Consider the following 22,448-nt stretch of genomic DNA (forward strand, 5'->3'; position numbering starts at 1 on the left):
AAGCCTGCGAGCTATAGAGCTGCGAGTGACTCAAAAGCCCCTGGCTTGCACATCGCAGTCACGGAAGGGGCTAAGAGACATCCTGCTGGTACTGAGAGAATATGCTCGCCCGTGAGGGAGTAAAGGGATATAGTGCGTGAGTGTGCGTGTGTTGTGTGAGTGAATGCGAGTACTGTGTGTGTGTGTGTGTGTGTGAGCGTGGCATGTGTGTTTACCGTTCTCTCCAACCAGTGATGAATGTCTGTCTGGAACTGGGCGTCGTCCAGGACCCTCCGCGTGAAGCTGAACAGAACACTGATGGCCTCTTTCAGGGGCTGGAGAGAACAAGGCTGTGTCTTACTACCGGAGAAATCTGGAACACAAAGACACGAGACAAACGCAAATGATGCCAGTTCACAACCCCAGGCGGTGTGGATATCCAAACATATTAGATTTGATTAGATTCAAATGTATTGTCATTATACCGCCCAAGTACAGTAAAATGAAAGGAAGTTTGGCATCCAACCAGAGTGCAAATGTAACAGTAAACAGTAAATAATAATATACAATGTATAGGTGATTAAACTGGGTATAGAATATATAAATTAGTACTACGGAGTGTAGTGCTAATAAGATGTATGTACAAAGTTGTAGTATGTACAGAGTTGTAGTATTAATATGTACTGTACAGTGATACAGGTATAAAGACAGTATGGTAGTCTGTCTTGCAGCGTAACTAGTAAGAGTAGGTAAGGGATATGTACAGATAGATATAGTATCTACAGATATGCAAAAATGGTTATATGCAGGTATATTCAGACAGATATGGATATATATATATATACAGTAAATATAAATATATGAATGTATATATGCAGTATATACAGCACTGTTGTACATGCCATCATACAGAGTATATGGGTAGACTAAAGTATGAGGTGGGTAGTTATTATGATTACTATGATTACAGTGTAGGACAGTTGTAGACAGTGAAAGCAGTCTACAAATAACAACTTCAGCAGTGACACGCCATTGTGGAGCAACGTCAACTCTCGTGTTTTGTAGGCATAACAAAGTATTCAGAACTGGAATCCATTGTGCGGACATTCCTTTGCCTTGTACTTCGAAGTCTCTCACCTTTGACCAAGCAGTACAGGTACGACTCCACCTGTAAGCGCGACAGCAAGGCGGTGTACGCATGTAGCACCACCTTCTGGTGAAGCAGTTCAGCCCGGGCTTCGAACAACCTCTTCAGCTCGGCCAGAACACTCGGACTAAACTCGGCCTGCTGGAAGCGGTGGTACCCACACACCTTCGACTGGTCCACGCACACACCCTGTGAAGAAATCGCGTTAAAAGTGATGTGCACCAGAACGTGGTACTGTACAGGTGGAGGTACTACACAGTGGTACTGTACAGGTGGAGGTACTACACAGTGGTACTGTACAGGTGGAGGTACTACATAGTGGTACTATACAGGTGGAGGTACTAACAGTGGTACTATACAGGTGGAGGTACTACACAGTGGTACTATACAGGTACCACTACCCAACCCCCAACCACCTCCAATGTACAGTCCCCCCCCCCCCACCCAACCCCACCCAACCCCACCCCACCTACCCAACCTCCTCCAATGTACAGTTTCTACGTCAAATGTATATACTCTCTTTTCTGGACTCTTTTTGTATCACAAACAGTACTGTATTTGCAAATCTGGTATGTCATAAATGTATAGATGTAGCAGTACTGTTTATCTGTATGTCGTGTGTGTCATATATGTTATGATGAATTGAAAATGGGGGACCCTGATGTAAACAAGACAAACGTCTTTCTCTGGTCTGCATCCCCTTAACACATTGACCGCCGGGCATTGTGCCCATCTCATACCCCTCTCTGCCACCGTTAAAAGCCTATGGAGATGTTTACCTTCTTTGCAGGGCTATAACTTTTTAAATTGTATTGCTATATTGACATTACTATGGCCCATTCAACATCAATTATCTATCGTTCAGGATGTGGGAACGTTATACTTTTTCATTCATACATTGTTGTGTTAATACCTTCGAGAATATAAGTATGTTTTTAATCTTTTCTGCTGTAATTCCAAAAACGCTAGTTATAGGCCCAAACGCATATGATAGATTATCGATTGCAGTTTCTTTCCTATACACGCTATATTAAAAAATTCAAATGTATATGATCGGTATACATTATGCTTCATCATGCGTGGAGGAAAGGGGGGGGTCGTTTAGAATTCCTTGATCATCAGTAACGGCTTTATGTAGTATGGGTGATATATTGATCAGATGGTTTGCAGTGAAATGAATAAACAATCGGGCTGAAAATAACGTTATATTCCCCTTACCGTGGGCCGATAAGACTGGAGGTGAAAGATCCCAATTATTCGACGCTGATCGCCTAAGTCCATTTCCGGTTTGTATGGCGCAATAAACGCCGAAATCATATCGATTATTAAGTTTAGAAAGCGATCCATATGTACTATAGTGTCCGTCGGGAGTCTCGTAACGAGATGTGACTGCCGGAGGACTTTCCTTGATGCACCGATGGCACTTCCGGTTTTTGCGAGAGTGTAACTCGCCTGACCATCCACCAGGCGGCGGTATTGAGCCGTTGCAGTCACATCTAGGGTCCAGCTAGAGCATCGGGGGTTGGGTGGATGAATTATGAATGCCATGGCGAAAAAATGAAATATTGATCTCAAAAACGCTGTACAGCGATCTTGGCAGACAACGCATGGCGGGCAATAACGCTGGAAAGCGTTTCCGGCGCTGGATGTGTTAACAATTGTGTGTATTGAGCCGTACTGTATTGTACCCATTCTGCAATCTGTTAAATAAAAAATTCATTCATTCATTCATTCAGGTACTACACAGTGGTACTGTACAGGTGGAGGTACTACACAGTGGTACTATGAATGGGAGCACTACACTGTGGCAGGGATGGGTGCCAGTAACAGTTTACTCAAGTTCAACTCAAGTGCTCGGTCTTTTCACTCAAGTGCTTGTTTGTGCCACTGAAACAGAAATCTCGCTCTGAAATCCCAAGAGGCGTGACTTGTTGCATGAAGACAACACTGGTCAGCTGTGGAGCATGAGAGCGCAACTCAAAAACGTTCTGTCGCATTGAAAGCAAGCTTAGCTCGCAAATCGTGGCCTAAAGGTTAGAGAAGCGGGTTTGTGACCGGAAGGTCGCCGGTTCGATCCCCAGGACCGGCAGGAACACCAACCGCTGAAGTGCCCTTGAGCAAGGCACTTAACCCCTAACTGCTCCAGTGGAGTTGCTCAGTGGCCAATGGTGTCGACTGTGGTTGTACTGGGCAGCTCCCAGGTGTGAATGGAACTGTGTGAATGTGAAGCAGGGCGTTCCTGAAAAAGAGCATCTGTGCTCAGCGAACCTACCTTGGTTAAATAAAGGTTAATTTTTTTTTTCTTTCTTTTTTTACCACTTTGCATAGCGTTCATAGACTATTGATATGGACATGCCGTTCCATGAGCGGAGATACGTGTTGCAGACAGTGGAGGTAATGTAATTATTACAAATGGTAACGGACAATATGCATTAAGCATCGGGTATATTGCTGTACATTTTATTATGTCAGCAGAGTGAGACATAATAACATGTATAGTGTGTGAGTGACGCAGCGCAATATCTCGTTATTCCTGCTAAACAATTACTCTAGCACTATTCTGGATCTGGGAAAACGTTCCTCGTGCCCATCCCTACACAGTGGTACTACCAGTACTCTGGTGTCTCTCACCTGCAGGGTGAGCTGCTCGTCCTTGAAGCTCCAGAGCCGGTTCTGAGTGCTCTTGCAGTCGGAGGACTGCGTGTGTAGCTGCGTGTGCGACTGGGTCAGCTGTCGGCGACAGCGCCAATAGTTCTGCAGCAGCTCTGTCAGCTCGTGGCTCTCTTGCCTGGCCAGGGCGCAGAACTGGGCCGCGCACACCTCCACGCCCTCCAGCCACGCACATACACCCCCGCACGGCTCCCAAACACTCAGCTGCTCCAATGAGAACGCCTGGGGTAGGGGGGGCACAAATGAAGAACTCCATTTTCATAGTTTTGACCTGGAAAAAGCATAATATGAGACCAAAATGATTGTTCCAAGTTGTGACGAAGCGGCCCCGAATTTATGTATCCAATCCATTCATACATACATTTATATATATTTATTGTTGTTGCTATTTGCTTGGTAGGTTAATGTATTGATGCGTTAGCAGGGCGGGGCTAGGGGGTGGTTACTTGGGCTCAAGCCCCGAATGTTTTCTGAAAAGCCTCGAATCTATTTAAAAAAATATATATTAAAAGAAAAATTATATATATATTTTTTTGACAATTAACACTTTGGTCGCCAGGCTTATATTCTTAATATACCATCCTCCGCCAGCTCTATTTGTCTATGGGGATGTTTACCTTCTTTGCAGGGCTATAACTTTTTAAATTGTATTGCTAAATTGACATTACTATGGCCCATTCAACGTCAAGTATCTATTGTTCAGGGTGTAGCAACGTTATACTTTTTCATTCACATATTCATACTAAAATACGGTCTAAAGTATAAGTATGTTTTTATCGTTTTCTGCAGCTTTCTCCAGAACGTGATTTATAGCCCCAAATGCATTATATTGATGATCAAATACAGTTTGATAGGAATCTGCGCGAGATAAAAAATTTCAAATGGACGTGCTTCTAGAAGTTACTACGTATCATCTGATGTTGACCGGATGGGGGGGGGGGTCGTTTATAATTCCGTGGCCAACATTAGATGATTCATCTAGTGTGGGTGATATGATCATTAGAGCAGTTAGTATCGAACACGTTAAAAAATAACGCTGAATCTTACCGTAGCTTCCTCATAGCGTTGGGCGATGAGCGTGGAACAGAAATATTCCTATTATGGGATGTAGAAATATGCGATCCATTTCAGGGCTGTACGTTAACTTTTTTTGCACATAGCACTGGTGCTACAGAGGTTGATAGTTTTGTAGCACAGGCCAAAATCTTGTAGCACAAGTATAAAACGTGTTATATTTGTAACAGTCACAAATGTGCCTATTGTATTTGTGTTATTTAGTTGCAGTGCCATGTTTGGCTGTCATTTAGTATATCGCCATGTGTTATTATTACTATGATACTCTCATATGCTATTTTCAATTAATATCATAAACAACATAAGGAATATTAGCATAATTTTGAGTGGACTGAAGGAATGAGTCAGCGTTAATAGTTTTAAATGCAAATAATTTATTGAAACATAGAAGTGGGGTCGGTTGGGACACACACACACACACACACAATGGGGGACCCTGATGTAAACAAGACAAACGTCTTTCTCTGGTCTGCATCCCCTTAACAATTGTGTGTATTGAGCCGTACTGTACCCATTCTGCAATCTGTTAAATAAAGTTTTCATTCATTCATTCACACACACTGTTTCAACTCACCACCCCCGCATCATATTGTAGTCTAGTCTGTCTTCAAACTTCCACTCCTCTCGAAACTTGTTTATATTTGAATATCATCATTATCTGTCCATCCTCAGTTTACTATAATATACTCCTGTCCTGAGTCCTGACTAGTGACTTCATCGTCTTTCCAAACGCACGCACGCACACACACACTAAGGCTGAGCCCGAACCCTGTTTTTAGGGTTCGAACGTTCGCCAGGGTCTACGAACGAACGTTCGTTTTTTGTAAATTTTTTAATAATTTTTTTTTTTATTACTTTTTTTTTTTTTTATATATATATAATTTTTTTTTTTTATTGTATTATTATAGATCCTACGGAGGGCGGCATTGCATAATCTATTGGTGAAAAAAAATTGTTTACAGTGGTGGCTGTTCATGTAAACATGTAATTAAACAAAGGGAAAAGACAGCAGTCAAACATGTTATCACGCACTCACTTTTTGTGCCGGTAGAACATCGCCGTATGAATTGGAATAACCGAAGCTTTCTGGTCTGGTGGGCTTGAAATGTCCATAAATGTGTATCCAATCCATAAATCCATTTAGTTAGATCCAGTATTGACTGAATGTATCTGTGATTATTATAGATTTTCCTGGTTGACTCCCGCTCCCGGACGTGATGTCACACGAAAGCCAGCCGCACTCACCCAATAGACTATTCTATTCTAAACAGTTATATTAGTGTGAACGTAATATACATTTTATCCAGTGCATATATTTGGATAGTATTGTGATATCATAATCCCATTTATATATATAGTTTTTTTTTATACATTTCAACATTTGATTGCTTTTCGTGCATTTTTCAATTGGCTGCGTTCGAGCGTTGCGCACTTGGCGATGTTTCTATCGCCTCAGAAGTCACTCAGAACAGAGGGGGGGATGAACATGAAGCATAAACAATGATTTATATATTACACGTTATTGTGCATTTTAACTTTACTGTCTAGTATCGTAATAAAACATTTAGACTATAGACACTTGGCACCTGTATACTAGATTAATTTCATTACCCCTGGAAAAAAACAACTGAAATAAATTACGATTGAATATTCGATAGGTCTTCTACCTTTTGATTTAAGGATCAAATGAGACAAGTTATTTCCAAAAGCGGGATTTATTGCACCAATGCAGATAAATGAAAATGGGGGACCTGCATGATGTAAATGAGCAGCCAGGTTGGATGTGCCACCGTGGAATGCCAACCGCTTGTCGCAGATTTGACACACAGCCTTTACTTTGTCGTCTGTTAATTTAAAGTGTTTCCACAGGTGAAGTCTTCCCACTTGCAGCTGCCATGATTGAATAATGAGCCGAGCGCCGCGGGCCGCGGGGACGCGCATCTTCGCCTCGACTCCACCCCGCGCGCCGCCGCGGGGACGCGCCTCTTCACATCGCCTCACCCGCGCCTCCTTTTTTTATTTTTTTTCCCCCGAACGTCCGAATGCATTAATTAAAGTCCGAATGCCAGCGGAACGAACGAACGTTCGAACGTTCGGGCTCAGCCTTAACACACACACAGGGAAGGGGAGAGAGTGCCCCCCCATTTCCCTTTCCACACTGTGTCTGCTGGCTCTGCGCCTCTGATCAGGATTAGCTTGTTAGCTTGCTAACGTTGTAGTGATTGTAATGGTACATAAACGTTAATTTCGGGCGATGTGCGCATAAAGGAATGGCGACGGTGCAAAGCATGTAGATGCATTTGACCCGTTGCGAGAAAGAAAAAACACCACGGACTTATTTCGGGACGTGTAGGCGCACTGCTGTGTTAACGCAGCAGTGCGCACCAACCGACCAACGCGCTGCTCCTTGCAGAAGGGCGGATAGGGCGGATACGACTCGTCGAGTTGTCACAAGAGTTTTTTCAAAATAAGAGTATCATATGCACCTGAACGTTGCTAGCTTTCGGAGCCTAGCTGGAGCTGCGCGTGGGCAGAAATGAGACCCGCTACAGGATTTTCAAAATAAGAGTATCTATATGAACCGAATCCCTATCGCACCAGTGCTACTGAAGTAAATCCATCCATCGCACAGACAGCTGTTGCTGTAGCACGTGCGATATATATGTCGCACTGACTGTACACCCCTGCATTTCCAGGTTGTATAATAGTATATACGTCCAAATCATGTTGTTTATCGAGTTATTGGTAACGGATTGCTATCCGTTGTGTCTAGCTCGAGTCCTGTCTAGCTCGAACCGAATTGAAATGAGCACCAGCTTCCATTTCCTGTTTCCGCTCTGGGCGATCCGCCGATCGGCCACCAGATGGCGCTCTTGAACCGTTGGAGAGTTGAGAGGGGATCAACAGTAGATCTCAAGTCTCCGGGGGAGAAATATGATTTCGATCACAGATTTTTGAAATATTGATATCAAAGACGTGGTACGGCGTCTTTGGCAGAATGAGCATGGCGGGGAAAGACGTGCTATGGTGTTTTTGGCGACCATAGTGTTAATCATTGTTACATGAAAATATGTTTGCACCAGATTTAGCAGAAGCAAATTTCCATCTGTAGTCTATCCAGCTGCTAACTGTATTTGAGTGAGTTAAGTCTTGGTGTTATGGTAGACTCAGACCTAAGCTTTAAATCACAATCAACAAGTTGACAAAAACATAATTCTTCCACCTTAGAAACATAGCTAAAGTACGGCCATTTATAAATCAAAAGGACGTTGAAAACCAGATCCATGCCTTTATCTCAAGTCGACTCGACTACTGTAATGCACTCCTTACCGGCCTCCCGAAAAAATACGATGATAACTATTTTATTGCAATGCACTATTGCATTATTTTATTCTATTTTACTAACTATTTTATTGCACTGCACTATTTTACTTTGTATCAGTGATAATCAAACCGTAAACAAAGACGCATATTAACACTTTCAGCGCCAGATGGCGCTGTTTACTGTTACTGTTGAAAGGCCAGCGCCTTTTAACATGGGGATACGTGGCTGTGTTTGCAGGCCTAAAGCTATATTATATATTATAGCTATGGATCTAATAATATAGTCGATTGTCATTGAGTTTCTTCCGGTCAAGATGCAAAAAACAGATAATTTTTCCATCCATACATTTCCGTTTTATACCGTTGTGAATATGAGTGTAGTTTTAGGGTGGTCTGGTGTCATTTCCAAAATGAGACACCAAGCCACATCGTTTCAAATGGAGTGCAATAGCGGCCGCAAGGTGTTAGGCAGCGGTATTAGACTTTTGAGATCTCAGACCCATCCCCAGTGATAACACAGGCTGCCGGCATGTCTTTATGAATGGAAATATCGAATAAAAGAAACAACGATGTGCAGCTCAAAGTGCTGTGAAGCACTTTGAGCTGCAATTCTTGTATGAAAGGTGCTATACAAACAGTGTATTATTATTATTATTATTATTATTATTATTATTATTATTATTATTATTATTATTATTATTATTATAAATTATTATAGTTTGCTTCATTAATTTAAGGGTGTGAATTTAAGTGTTCTCTAGTGCCTTTTGTCCACTTTAAGGTGGTGGTATAAGTTAAAGGTTGTGGTGTCGAAGTAAAAAAAATCTGTGCCCGCTGTGTGAAGCCTGATGGGAGGGGCTACCAGGTACAAGAGGGCCGTTTTGGCCAAGGACAGGTTCTTCCCCTGGCTGCTCATTACAAAGTAGAATTATGCTGGTGAAGCTCCATAGTGTTTTTGTTATTTCTGTGTAAACAAATGAGTTATTGGGGAACTTGTGTTATTATAGGTATAAGTATTGTAAGTATAGTGTGTTTTGTTTTATGTTATTTACGCTTGCGTCACTGTTTTGAAATATCACCTCTGCACCTTGGGAGACCGGCGAATAAAACAACACCAACGTTACTTTTTCCGACAACGCCTATGTTTATGGACGTTTTTGAGGAGTGTAAAGAGAGCCCCGCCACACAAACGTGCACTCACTCACTGACTTAGATGTAATCGATTACTCGTAGCTATGAGAAAAATCAATCTTAAATTATTAATAATTTTTATAAAGAAAAATATTTAAAATATATAATTTTTGTTTACACATTTGTTTCATATGTATGTGTAAGATTATAACTGTTTGTTGGTTTCCTTAAACATATATTTGAATGAACAAAATTAACCCATTCTCTGCCGGGCTTATATCCATCCTAAACCATCCTCTGCCAGCACTATTTGTCTATGGAGATGTTCACCTTCTTTGCAGGGCTATAACTTTTTAAATTGTATTGCTAAATTGACATTACTATGGCCCATTCAACATCAATTATCTATCGTTCAGGATGTAGGAACGTTTTACTTTTTCATTCACACATTCCTACTAAAATACCGTCTAGAGTATAAATATGTTTTTATCGTTTTCTGCAGTATTTCATAGAACGTGAGATATACGCATAAATGCATATATTAGATGATCAAATACTACCGATCAACGTTATATTAAAAATGTCAACTGTACATGGTCCTAAACGTCATGACTGGTAATCTGCGGGTGAACGGAGGGGGGGGGGGGTCGTTTATAATTCAATGACCGACGTTAAATGATTCATGTAGTATGGGTGATATATTGATCAGAGCAGTTTGTATCGAAAATGGTAAAGAAAAACGCTGAATCTCACCCCAGTCTCCTCATAGCGTTGGGCGATCACACTGGAGCAAAAAGATCGCTATTATGGGATGTTGATCGATGCGATCCATTTCCGGTTTGTATATTACTAATACACGTCCAAATCATATTGATTATTGAGTTATGGCAAAGATTCATATCGACAGTGTCTGTATTGTCTGATAAGCGAGTGGCCGGACGAAAATAGGAGACGGACCACTTCCGGTTTTGGCAACTTCCGGTTTGGCAACTCACCGATCTGCCACCAGGTGGCGGTATTGAAGCGTTGCAGAGTTGTGATGGATCAGACAGCATCACCCAAGACTCCGTGGGTGAAATATGAATACCATGACGATAATATGAAATATTTATCTCAAAAAGGCCTTACGGAGTTATTGGCAGACAGCGCATGGCGGAGAAACCCGCCTTAACACGTGAATGGCGGAGAATGGGTTAAGTAAAAAAATAAAAAAATAAATGTTCCCTTCTCGAGTAATACACGATCACTCGAGTATAGCATGCGCTCAATCTATCTGGATTTTTCTTTAAAATGCCCATCCCTAGTACATATTATTTAGCTACTGAATAGAAGAGTAGCTTTATTTACGGTATGCGATTACCTGCAGCTCTGGGGCAGTCTTGGGTAATTCAGGGTAAAGTCTGCTCCTGGAAAGTTCAGCTACAGATTCAAGAAGCTGCAGGCTGGGAGGAGACGACTCCTGCTCTGCAAGGGCCAACACAGCAGGCCCCTTTGTTCCACAAGGCTCTAGAGCCAGCTCGCGGAGCTGCATCAGAGGGCCCACCTCCAGTGACTGGAGGGAGGGGTATAGAGCAGGGGCACTGGGAGCAGGTGGATTATCGAGCTGCGTTGAAACACGGGGTCGAGTCCATGTCTGGTTTTCCCTCCCTGCCACAGTGGCCTGCGGTGCAACTCTGAGCTCAGCCCCACGATCCTCCTCTCTTACCTCATCCTTCTCCTCTACCTCTGGCTCAGTCAGCTGGCCTGAGGCATGAGGCTTTGCAGCAGTCAATGAGGTCTGTAAACTCTGTGCTATGGATGCTGATAACGTCTGTGGTGAGGAGGTGTTTTGGTCCTCTGAGGGCTGGTCCGAGGTCTGCGCTGTGGTCTCAGAGTGCCGGACAGGTACCCGCTGCTGCCCCTCAGTCCCCTGGTAAGGCAGGCTGAGGGGGATGTCAGTGAAACCAGAGATGGAAGCATCATTCTCACAGACAGCAGGGGGATCCTCAGTCTGTCTCTGCTTCCTGGATTGCTGTCAGCAAAAAAGAACATTTTCATTGGTTCAATAACAACCATAGTGATCTCCGCCCTAGTTTTGAATGTGTACAAATGTGCATGTGACCAAGTCTCCTACATACTATTGAACATATATATACATTTAATACATCTGGTCATGATTGCTACCATTTGTAGATACTTGGTATGTTTTACCTGGGCCTTCCCACTGGTTTTGGATTTGCTCTTCTTTGGTCTCACAGCCTCCATCTTTGGAGTTCTTCTCACGTCCCTCTCTCCCAGCCCTCGGGTCACATCAAGGCTACAGACAGGCTTAATAGGAGAGACAAGCAATGTACTGAGGCTAAAAAGAACATGGACGTTGTTTACAACGTGCACATTAAGTTAACTAACGACACACAACAACAAATCAACACAGTGGCTTACTTGATAAGATAGCTGCCTGGCTGTGTTGTCGAGATAAACACTGGCACTCGCCTGTACGTTACGTTTAATACACGGGGCCTCTGTTTTGGAAACTCCCTCGGTGACAGAAGTGTGCTTCTGGTGGAATGGTCTCGTTAGGAAAATCGGGAAACCGAAACCAATCCTTTCTGTCGCCGTCGATAATGAAAACACAACAACGAACGCGTTTGGCACAGCCTGGAAGCTAACGCGCTAGTAAACTAACGTTAGTCTGTCTTCAAGCATAGCTGATTTGTCGTAACAACATCCCCGTATCCGTAATCACGTTGTCAAATTTATATTTGATAACATCCTGCCAGGTCACCTTCCAGAACAAAACGCTTGGTCTCAGCTGTCATTTGTTTTGTTTTCTTCTGAGAACTCCAGCCTCGTTGGTCACATGGTTTGATCATGTGACTACACCCACCTCTCTACGGAAAGCCAGAAGAGTAGCCTCCAGCTGCAGCCTCGGAGATTATTCCAGATTGGGCAACTTCCGCCCGCTCCCACGACATTTCTCCCGAGTAGAAACTGTTAAACGGAGTGCGTTGCGGTGGCGATTGAATGGAACTCAATTGACTCATTGATCATATTTAGCCTCGTAGGCATATTTATTTCTCAGGCGGGGCGAGATGCGGTCGTAGTGCCGCTATATATATCAACAACAATCATTGACAAATAATAGACCGGAACAGGAATGGAAAGGAAACGTCAGTGTAGGGGGTGGGGACACTGTACATTGGAATACTGACATACATTTGACATGGAAACTGTACATTGGAGGAGGTTGGGTGGGGTTGGGTGGGGCTGTACATTGGAATACTGACAAAGCCATGCTTGGTCTTTATTGTACAACTGGGTTAGGACATTTGTAGGGGCCAGTTTTGAATTGCAGTCTCCCGTAGGTGTTCTTTGAGAGTGTTTTTGAAGGTGGGTAGTGATTTACATTCCTTTACAGCTTTGGGTAGGGCGTTCCACATTGTTGTGGCATAATTGCGAAACGTGTTTAGTCCCTTGTTTGAGCCGAATCTGGGTTTTACATGATTTGTGGAGCTCCCTCTGGTGTTGTGATCGTGGTATTCACTGACCTTTGGGAAGTATTTTGACATGTACATGGGTACCTTGGTCGTGTAGTGTATCTTGTAGACCAGGCCCATTGCAAGTTGCTGTACTCTGTCGTCTACTCTAAGCCATCCTAGGTTGGCAAAGTGTGCAGGGGTGAGGTGGGTTCTAGGAGTCAGGTCAAGCAGTAGTCTGACTAGTTTGTTTTGAGATGTTTGTAATTTGGTTTTTAGTGCCTTTGAGGTGCTTTGGTACCATGAGGTGCAAGCATAGTCGTAGTACCCTTGAGTACATTGAGTCATGTTCATGTCATGTCATGTCAATAAAGTCTTCATCAATACACACATGCCACGTATTTCACAAAAGAGATTTGGGCATTACAGAGTAAAATGTATGCCATGGACCTACTTAAGATTGTCACACTGGAGAATCAGCTGATAAACAGCTGTTAAAGCCCCAATCTGTATTTTATTTTGACCATGTAGGCTACATGTGGGGTAAAAAATGTACTCTGGTGTTTACAAACATTACCTATAGGCCTATAAACAAATACTTTCCACCCACAAAATACAGGAAATACAATAAAAAAAAAATCATATTTACATGTGGTCTAGTAAGTCCTTGTATGAAGAGCCCAGACAATCAACTAGAGAAAACGGGTCTCCATGGCTAGTTTTATTTGTTCACTTTTTCATGGTGGGGTGGGGCTACCATTTGTTTACACAGTATGTTTGAATCACTGATTGGGCCTTTAAGTCCCATGCTTTCATCTGAGTAAAGCCACATGCACATGGGGCCACTTGGACTAGTTACACAATATCACATGACAAATCCACAGACAGACAGATGGCAAGAGATAAAAACATTTATTTACAAATGTACAGCACAAGAATAACTTTTTCCCTTTAAAAACCCCTGCAGACTACAGCTGCTCACAGACTCACTAATAAACTGGCCTATATGTATCAACCCTTGCGGGTGTATGTTTTTTGGAATGTTTTCTCAGAATTCTATCTCAGAATTATAAAACTCTAGGGCGGCTAGGTGGCGCAGTGGGCAAGGCGTTCGCCACCAACGCAGGATATGCTGGGTTCGAGCCCAGCTCTCGGCGTTGCTACCAGCTTGGCTGGTCGTTCATACTAATACAATTGGCAGTATTAGGGGGTGGGAAGCTGGTGGGTGGGGATCGGACGTTGTGGACAGCGACTCCTACAGGTCGGTTGGTGCGCCTGCGCAGTAGAATCAGGAAGCGACGGGGTGGCGTGTCCCTCCCACGCAGACCCTCGCCGCTGAGAGATCGCGCTGTGCAGGTGAAAAGATGCGACAGCTGCCTCCACGTGTACCGGAGGGGACACGTGATGCAAGGCTTCGTCCACATTGCAGCCGGCTTGTGGGAGGCATGGCCTAACAACGTTCGAGACAGGGGAGGGGTAGAATTGAACAATACGAAATTGGGGAAGGGAGGAAAAAATAGAAAAAAATGGGGAGAAAAAGTAGATAAAAAAAAATAAGAATTATAAAACTATAGCTTTCAATGGTCGGTAGCCATTGTGATTCTTTTGCTAAGCTAACATAATGTTGTCATCCAAATGTTCAGATCTCACGTTTCTAAACTCATGTGTGAAATTGTACACCTGAAAGTATTTATATTGTCACTTGTGATAATGGCTGATGCTTGATCGTTCCTTTAGGCCTAGTTTATATGGACCTCTATTTAATATTCAGTTCAGCTGACACCACTCAAAGAAGTGCGCGTGTGTGTGTGTGTGTGTGTGTGTGTGTGTGTGTGTGTGTGTGTGTGTGTGTGTGTGTGTGTATATGCATGTGGTGGCCAAGTCACACTCCTACACAGACCCTCTCAGATGTTATCCACTCAGCATATCACACGGCTGCCTATGGCAAGAACTATGTTCCTGTTTGGCACTCAATACAGCCGGTCAGTATTGTTCAGATAAGACCTGTTCTTCTCCTCGTTCCAAAATAACAGAAACCAGCCCTCTGTTGCCTGGTCAACAGGTGGAGTCCACTGGCAGGTCAGTGTGTGTTTCAGTCCACACTCACAGATTTCTAATAAATCACTTGACGTCTGCAGTTCAATCTCCACAGACCCGTCTTTGTGATTCTATTCAGGGCTGGTCCAAGGCCCACGTGCCAGCTGTGGGCTGGGCGTGGCAGGGCCTCCAGAGGCCAGTTGTTTCGGGCTGGCTGGAGCGTTTCTATGGAGGCTCGGTGACGGACTGCAGGGTGGGGTTATCTGGGCCAGAGTATCCTGGCTGTATAACTGCTGTCCAGGATGTTGATCCTGTTTGTAGGTGTGACCCAGTGCCAGGCTCGCAGGCTCATGTATGTTCTTCATGTACGCCTGGCTCAGTGCCAGGCTGAGGATCTCCGTCTTCTCCTTGTAGAAGCGGAGTTCTGTGCCCCGGCAGCGGGCAAACACCAGCTCCCTCTGCGCCACCTGGAGCTCCTCGCCCAGTCGCCCCGGGGACCTCTGCTCCCGCACCAGCCAATCGAGAGCCATGCTGCTGCGCATGCACTCATCAAGTCCTCGTTGAGAGTAATAGGTGATCACACTCTGGGGGAGCGAGAGGATAAACAGGCCATCATTCTCTTAAAGGAACACGCCAACATTTAATTTAAGCTAATTTCCCAAAATGTTGGCGTGTTCCTTTAAGGGGAAGAAATTATGCAGTATTGTATGTTTATTTGCTCAGTGAAGTTTAAGTTGCACTGTGACTCATAGAACAATTAAAACAACACAGTGAAACAACTATCTAGGTAACGTCAGCTCTCCAGTCCCATATCCTCCAGAGACCGATGGTTTGTTTATTCGTTGAATTGTACCTGTCGAGAACACTGCCTCTCCCTTAAAGCCTTCAGTGTCCCGTTCCAGTGTAACAACTGGAACACTGTCATCATCTCCTACAGAGAGAGAGAGTGAGAGAGAGTGAGAGAGAGATGGAGAGAGAGAGGGAGGGGGCGAAATAGAGAAAGAGAAAGAGAGAGATGGAGGGAGAGAGAGAGGGGGAGGGGGGTGAAAGAGAGAGAGAGGGGGGGGGGGAGAGAGAGAGGGAGGGGGGCGAAAGAGAGAAGGGGAAAGAGAGAGAGGGGGCGAAAGAGAGAGATAGAGAGAAAGAGGGAGGGGGGAGAAAGAGAGAAAGAGTGAGACAGAGAGAGGGAGAAAGAGAAAGAGAGAGAGAGGGAGAGAAATTCCACCTGTGCATGAGTAATGATTGGATCATGAATCCAAACATTCATGAATAGAGGCCTTGCACGGAATGTTTATGTAGTTCTCTTCTTCCAACATGGCTGCCTGTAACATAGCAACCACTATTTTGTACATGACAATGCATGAGACAACTGTTGTGTTGATTTATGGGAAATATATCAACAAAAACATAAGAATTAGGTGTCTTACACACTAAACAATTCACAGTAGAATAGTAATATCATGTGTGTTTTACATAATGATACATGGAACATGGAATCACAACGTGGTTACCAATGGTTACTGGCAGCTGTGCTGGAAGAAAGAGAACTAAACAAACATTCTGTGCAAGGCCTCTATCATTTACCCGGGATCATTTATTATCTGAACATTTCCTTGACCTGTAACCAAACTGTGGTCGAATCTTGATGTAGCTATGTACCAGGTAGAGCTATCTCTGATCCAGAGCCCAGTGCCTGGGCGAACAGCTGCCATACATTTACAGTAACATGACAGTATGAGTTCAACAGATTGAGACAGAAGGAGTCTAATGAATGGATTAATCTAATCGGACACAGATGGGAAATGTGATACGTGTTGGCTTGATGTCCCTGGTGAACCTGCAGTATATTTACCTGTCCGTCACTCTCTCTCTGTCTTCAGTCTGTGTGTCCACCATGTTCATGAACCATGTAATACATGCTAATGTGGGGCCTATGTATCAGCGTGTAAACACACACACACACGTGCTTGCGTGTATGCATGTGTGTGTATTTGTGAACTGTATGTGTACTCATTTGAGCGTGTGTGTGTGCCCGTGTGTTACTTCTCTCCATCCTCATATGTCCAGCAGGAATGATAATGAAGCCATTTCCTCCTGGTTAATAGCCCCCTGACTGCTGACATGTGCTTATTTACATTGAGCTGGAAATATGGGGTCTTTCATACCGCCTTCCCTTGCCAGAGGTCTGACTCCAACTTCTATACGAAGGCATTGTGACTAAGATGGAGTGCGTGGGGGAGTAGAGCTCAGTTCTAACTATAACACCGCAGAGAAGAACGGCCACACACCGAGCTTCATTATGGATCTGACGAGAGTTCGCTCATGCTCGGTTTTGATTTTTCATTTTGCCCGAACACCTCATGTGTATATGGATACTAATCTGTGTTTACGTTACAATAACAACGTCTTTATTTGAAGTCCAATAACATACGCACTTAAAAGTACAGAAGAACAACTCCAGTCCATATCCTTTGAAGTACTGTATATTCATCATCATTGTCACCTGATTTGATTGAACGGGCCACCGGGCAGATAAAATAGCATTTGACCAGCGGCATCCGTACCTGAAACTCCAGCATGGCGCGGCCCGTGTGTGAATGGAGCAGCAGACTGTAGGTACCTATGCTGGTGCTCGGGTCACACGCGTCCTCCATGGAGACCTGGGCCGAGCAGAGAGCAGAGCGACACATCCCTCAGCCCTTTGAGTAACACATGGTCCAGGACCGACACTTGCATTTGTTTCCCAGACTCACTCACAGCGCTGTCCGTGGCGGCCTGCCGCAGGCTCCGAGTGATGAACTGGGGGCCGATGCGTCGGGACGGAAGCTCGTTCACCAGGGAGTTCATCAGGGCGACGCGGGCCGCGTCCCTCCGCGCCTCCGCCTGGGTCTCGCACACCTGAGGACGGAGCCGTGGAGGGAATACAGAGATGGATATGAGATGGGGGGGAGGGAGGCTAATGCTTGGAATCTCACTTGTTTTACAATACAATTTCAGGGTTCTCCGTTACATGCTAGGCCTCATGAGTTAACTCCTGATTTAACACCTCCGACGGAGTTCACAAGAGCAGATCATGGGATCAGAAATCTAATAAGTGACAAGGTTAGGGTATCAGAGCCAGTCGGAGATAACCAATCAGAGAGCTGCGCTGCGCCGGAGGCTGTAGGGGCCACAATGAGTCCATTGAAACGTATCATGGGATTCAATCGGACTCACAATAAAGCAACACTGGGCCTGTGTGGGTGGATATGTACTGTATGTGTGTGTGTGTGTGTGTGTGTGTGGCATTCCTGGTGGAACTTGGTAAGCTCCGAGTCAATAGGCCGAGTGTGCATGTGTGGTCTGCTGATGACAGCAGGGATCAAGCTGGCCTGGTCCGTGTGTTTGGTTGTGCCAGGATGGTTTATCTGGTAGTAATGAGGAATACACATGGGATGAAGATCCACGTGGATCACATTTGATCTCGTGGTGAAAATGAACACTTAATGAGAGCGTTTCAGCGCTTCAGCGTGACTCTACTCTTTGTTTATTCGTCTGTGTCCGTTGGCCTTGCAACCTGGTTTTCAAAAGTTGGAAACGTGATAAATGGAGGTGCATTGCTTCATCTTAGCGACGAGGAACGCGTACCTTATAGTTCCCGAAGCAGCTTCCTCCAGGTAATGTGACATAGCAGATGTACGGAGGACCAGGTGAAGGGGCGGACTCGTACAGCAAAAAGCTCTCTGAATGGCTGGCTGGCTCCTTCACGGAGCCCTCTGATTCGCTGGAGGATCCATTCAGCTGGCTCACCTGTTTCTGCTCCCAGAAATGATGGAGCATGGCCACCACATTGACTGTGCAGACACAACAGGGATACACGGATAATAAAACGTTATGGGAAAACAGGATCATGGAAGCATAATAAAGAAAACATTCAGGACCACAAAAGAAGGAGGTCTGGATTAAACAAAGATTTGAGAGCTGACAGATTACTCCTCTGGTTTCTTTAGGGTCATGAAACGGTCACTGCTGGAACGTATGCAGGTTAATTTTTCTTAATCAGACACAGAGTGGTCATCGGAGACTTGTTTTACTTGTGATTAAAGCGATTTGAAAACATTAAAGGTCTCTTACTTTTCAGTAGAAAGTTTACCTCTGCTGTTGCATTTGTGTGTGTGTGTGTGTGTGTGTGCGTGTGTGCACAATTCATTTTTTTTTATTAAGACTAACATTCCCAGACAGAGTTTATTTGAGTGGAATTAGGTTCTGCAGGGAACCACCCAGCTGCTAGTCCTGAGTCTGCACAGATCAGCATATCCCAAACCCCAGAGTGCTCTCTGACCCTCAAAGAGCTTTAGACGGTTCCTGTGGCCCTGTGTGTTGGCAAAACCTTTTCCCTCTGACACTCAATCCCTCGCTGTAGGGACTACTTGACTGACAACCTGAGCCTCCTGGACTGAATCAGGCAGGCAATATACTATAAAAAATGAAAAAAATTTAAGAAAAAGAAAAGAAATTACTTAAATCTGCATCTGAAGAGGAAAGTTAACAGTTTCAAGAGATGTTTTGAAAGCGGATATGGACCACTAACCTAACTGTTGGCCAAAAATACCTCTCCCGGAGTTTTAAGCTACAGTAGTCTAGTGGTCCGTATCCGCTTCCATTAATTTGTGCTAAGGTAGGCTAGCTTGCAGCCATATAGCTTTCTACTGAACACAGTCAACACACAGAGGAAATTGGCAACGATCTTGAGAAAAGACGTAATAACATTGGCATGTTCCTTTAATTCAATCGTGTATTATTGCGAGCTTTGCTGGATTTTGTCAAATTCAAAATGCAAAAGAAAGTGTGTACCTCTTGATATACTTAGTTTAAAAGTTTCTACTCACTGTCTTTCAGGCCGCCGTCGGACTCACACTGGGACAGGTGTGACATCAAGATGCTGTCCTGTGCCTTTTTCCCGCTCATCCTCGCTCCTCTATCCCACCGCTCGCTCCTGAAGCTGCCCCGTTAACACAGGCTCCCCAGCCCTTCTGGACTCCCCCAGTCCAGCTCACACATGCTTGATCAGAACAGGAACAGTTGCAGCCCACACACCACTCTAGAAGAGAACTGTCTCCATCGCCAACACACTGCCAAGGGGCAGGAATGCCAGAAGGAACATGCCTGAAGTCCTCCTTCACTTCTCCTCTCTCCTCCTTTACTCCCCCTCTTTCTCTCCTTCTGCCCTCCTCCTCTCCTGTGTGAACATCTCCCCGGGGTTTCTCCTCTGAAGCAGACCACCTTTGTCACCCGCACTGCCAATTAGCTCGGAGGGCCCCTTTCTCTTTCCACACACACGCGCACACACACACGCACACACACACACAGAGAGGTCCAGCTTTGGAATGCTGAGCCCCTCCCCTTAGGCTGTGCAGCTGGCTAATCCCTGAACAGAGTCAGACAGTTAAGGACCAGTGCTGAGTTGCCCTGGTGAACTACAAACTATGCCATCTGCCAATAACGTGGAGGATACGCCCCAAAATCCAATCTATGGATTGGATGATGTGCATTTTATATGAAATATGAACGTCCAGCCACGGGTCCCATGCCCAGTATCGCGCGCGAGGTCGTGGGGGGTGGGAAGGAGCTGTGCTGTTGACTTCACACACACACACCCACCCACATCAAGTCTTGATCCCATCGAGCTCAGGGTCTGAGCTCCATTCACCCACTCCGTATGAATGGCTATTGTTAGGTCTGAATTCAACCGCTCCTTGAAAGCGTCTTACACATTAATGAACCAAATACTGAGAACGGAGAGCATTCTTAGCTCCCAAGTCCTCTTCTTTTGCACGTTGTGTGTGCCTCACTGTGTGTGTGTGCACGTCAGTCAGACAGAGTAAAATGGGTATGTGCTCATTTCCTGGGCCAGTGGAGCACACTGCACCTTTTGATGGCGACCGCTTTGGTGTGTCCTGGAGCATATATGTTCCCACATGTTTGTGCCCGTCTGTGTGTGACTTTATTGAGTTGATTGGGTATCTGGCAGGGGCGGACGTGGCCCATTCAAAACCCTGTCTAATTGTGAGTAGCCTTTGAACCAGAGAATAGAGCAGTCTATAGAATGAACTTGGGGTTCCATTTGAACCCTTGGCCTACACGCACATCAGTCATTCTCTTGTCAGAGTAGCACTTTTAACATAAGCAGGAGAATTATTAAATGGATGGAAAGTAAGGGCCAGTCATCACTTAAGAATATTATTTAGTCAAGCTGAAATGGAATTTCGAGTTATCTAGCTTCCGTATTGTGACGTATTTCCGAGTGAAACAGGAGAGGCAGGCGGGACATAACGTTGGGGAGGAATTTGATTTGTTCGTTTGAAAACATTGGGGTCAAGGTTGCAAAAGTTATATCTTTGGTTGAAATTGGTTTGCGTGAGCCTACGTCATATTTAGTTTTACAGGAAGGAAACAAACATTTTTGATATAAGTTTATAAGATATATATTTTGGCATACATTGCACAATATTAGGGTTGGGTACCGTTCACATTTGAACCGGTACCTGTGAATCGATACCGGTACCTTAGTAAAATCCTAGGTAACAGTGTATTGTCGCGGTAAACGAAACGTTGACGTCATAAAAAAAAAAAAAAAAAAAAAAAAAATTCTTTTGCATTTCCGAAATGTGGCACCAGTGAATCTCACGTGAATCGGTACTCTGTAGTAGACATGATTCGGTCAATAGCCTTAAAAGTACCGGATTCGGTACCCATCCCTACACAATATACATTGTTAAATGGGTGCACAATAACAATATAAGTGCACAATGTATGTAATATATTTATTATTTATACAACGGCATGTACATTTCTCAATTCTGATTGGCTGAAACAGTCCATTTACACGTATGTATAGGGACCATTCCACGCTCCTGGTCCCAGGACCCGCCCACAACCGAATCACATCACTCCGCGTCTCCGCCGTGCGGATTCTTCGGAGAAAACAAGATGGCGGACAATAATCTTTAACAAATGGATATGTTGATAGCGTCATAACGACTAAATATAAACCGATTCTGTCACGGCGAATGTCTTAGTCCTTTAAACAATGTTGGATGATGTAATTGATGGGTCATTAGTCATTGTAGAACAAAAGAAAAATCGCGGATTGATTGATTATTTGCAATTTTATTTTAAATGTCTTCTTCCTTCCCCCTGACTGCAGCGCTCACTCTCACACTGTCCGACGCTGGCGTACCCACCCACCCACCCCCACACACACATTCACATACACACACTCCTGTCTGCAACGGCGGGGGAGAGTCAGACTGAGAGAGAAGCAGCGGAGTGCTACGCTGTTTTAAGTGAGCATGGTCTATTGAATTGATTGATTGGTTGATTGTTAATTTTATTACTGTACGCCTGGTTTCCAACTGGTTAAGTTTAGGCCCTCTAAAGTAGGTTTAAAAAAATAAATAAAAAAATAGGGCGAAGAAAACTTTTTTTTTTCTCTATAGGGCAAAGAACTTTTTAATTTGTTTTACCTACTTTCTATAGAAGCATCTAAGAATGAAGTTCTATAGAAAGTAGGTCTGCATACCCTTAACAATTGTGTGTATTGAGCCGTACTGTATTGTACCCATTCTGCATCTGGTAATAAAATTTTCAAT

At 44.2% G+C, this 22,448-nt stretch overlaps 2 protein-coding genes across 2 annotated transcripts in view; both read right to left on the reverse strand.

The window, feature by feature from the left end:
• epg5 (ectopic P-granules autophagy protein 5 homolog (C. elegans)) overlaps positions 1-11,569 on the reverse strand; it is a gene marked incomplete at its 5' end in the record, with an annotated part of 131,151 nt that extends 119,582 nt beyond the window's left edge. The window contains 5 exons of the mRNA XM_084323116.1: positions 216-352; positions 1,117-1,315; positions 3,758-4,018; positions 10,686-11,336; positions 11,516-11,569. Coding sequence (XP_084179242.1) covers positions 216-352; positions 1,117-1,315; positions 3,758-4,018; positions 10,686-11,336; positions 11,516-11,569 — 1,302 coding nt within the window. The remainder of the gene's footprint in view (positions 1-215; positions 353-1,116; positions 1,316-3,757; positions 4,019-10,685; positions 11,337-11,515) is intronic.
• Positions 11,570-14,948: 3,379 nt separating this feature from the next.
• LOC311235652 (protein limb expression 1-like) lies at positions 14,949-19,764 on the reverse strand (the record flags this gene model as incomplete). The annotated part of the gene is made up of 6 exons (XM_084323117.1): positions 14,949-15,401; positions 15,671-15,748; positions 17,382-17,477; positions 17,575-17,715; positions 18,445-18,650; positions 19,686-19,764. The coding sequence occupies 6 exons, from the start codon at positions 19,762-19,764 to the stop codon at positions 14,949-14,951; spliced, it is 1,053 nt and encodes a 350-aa protein (XP_084179243.1).
• Positions 19,765-22,448: the final 2,684 nt, after the last annotated feature.

This window comes from Notolepis coatsorum (assembly GCF_963971535.1).
Source record: "Notolepis coatsorum genome assembly, chromosome: 10".
NCBI classification, from domain to species: Eukaryota; Metazoa; Chordata; class Actinopteri; order Aulopiformes; family Paralepididae; genus Notolepis; species Notolepis coatsorum.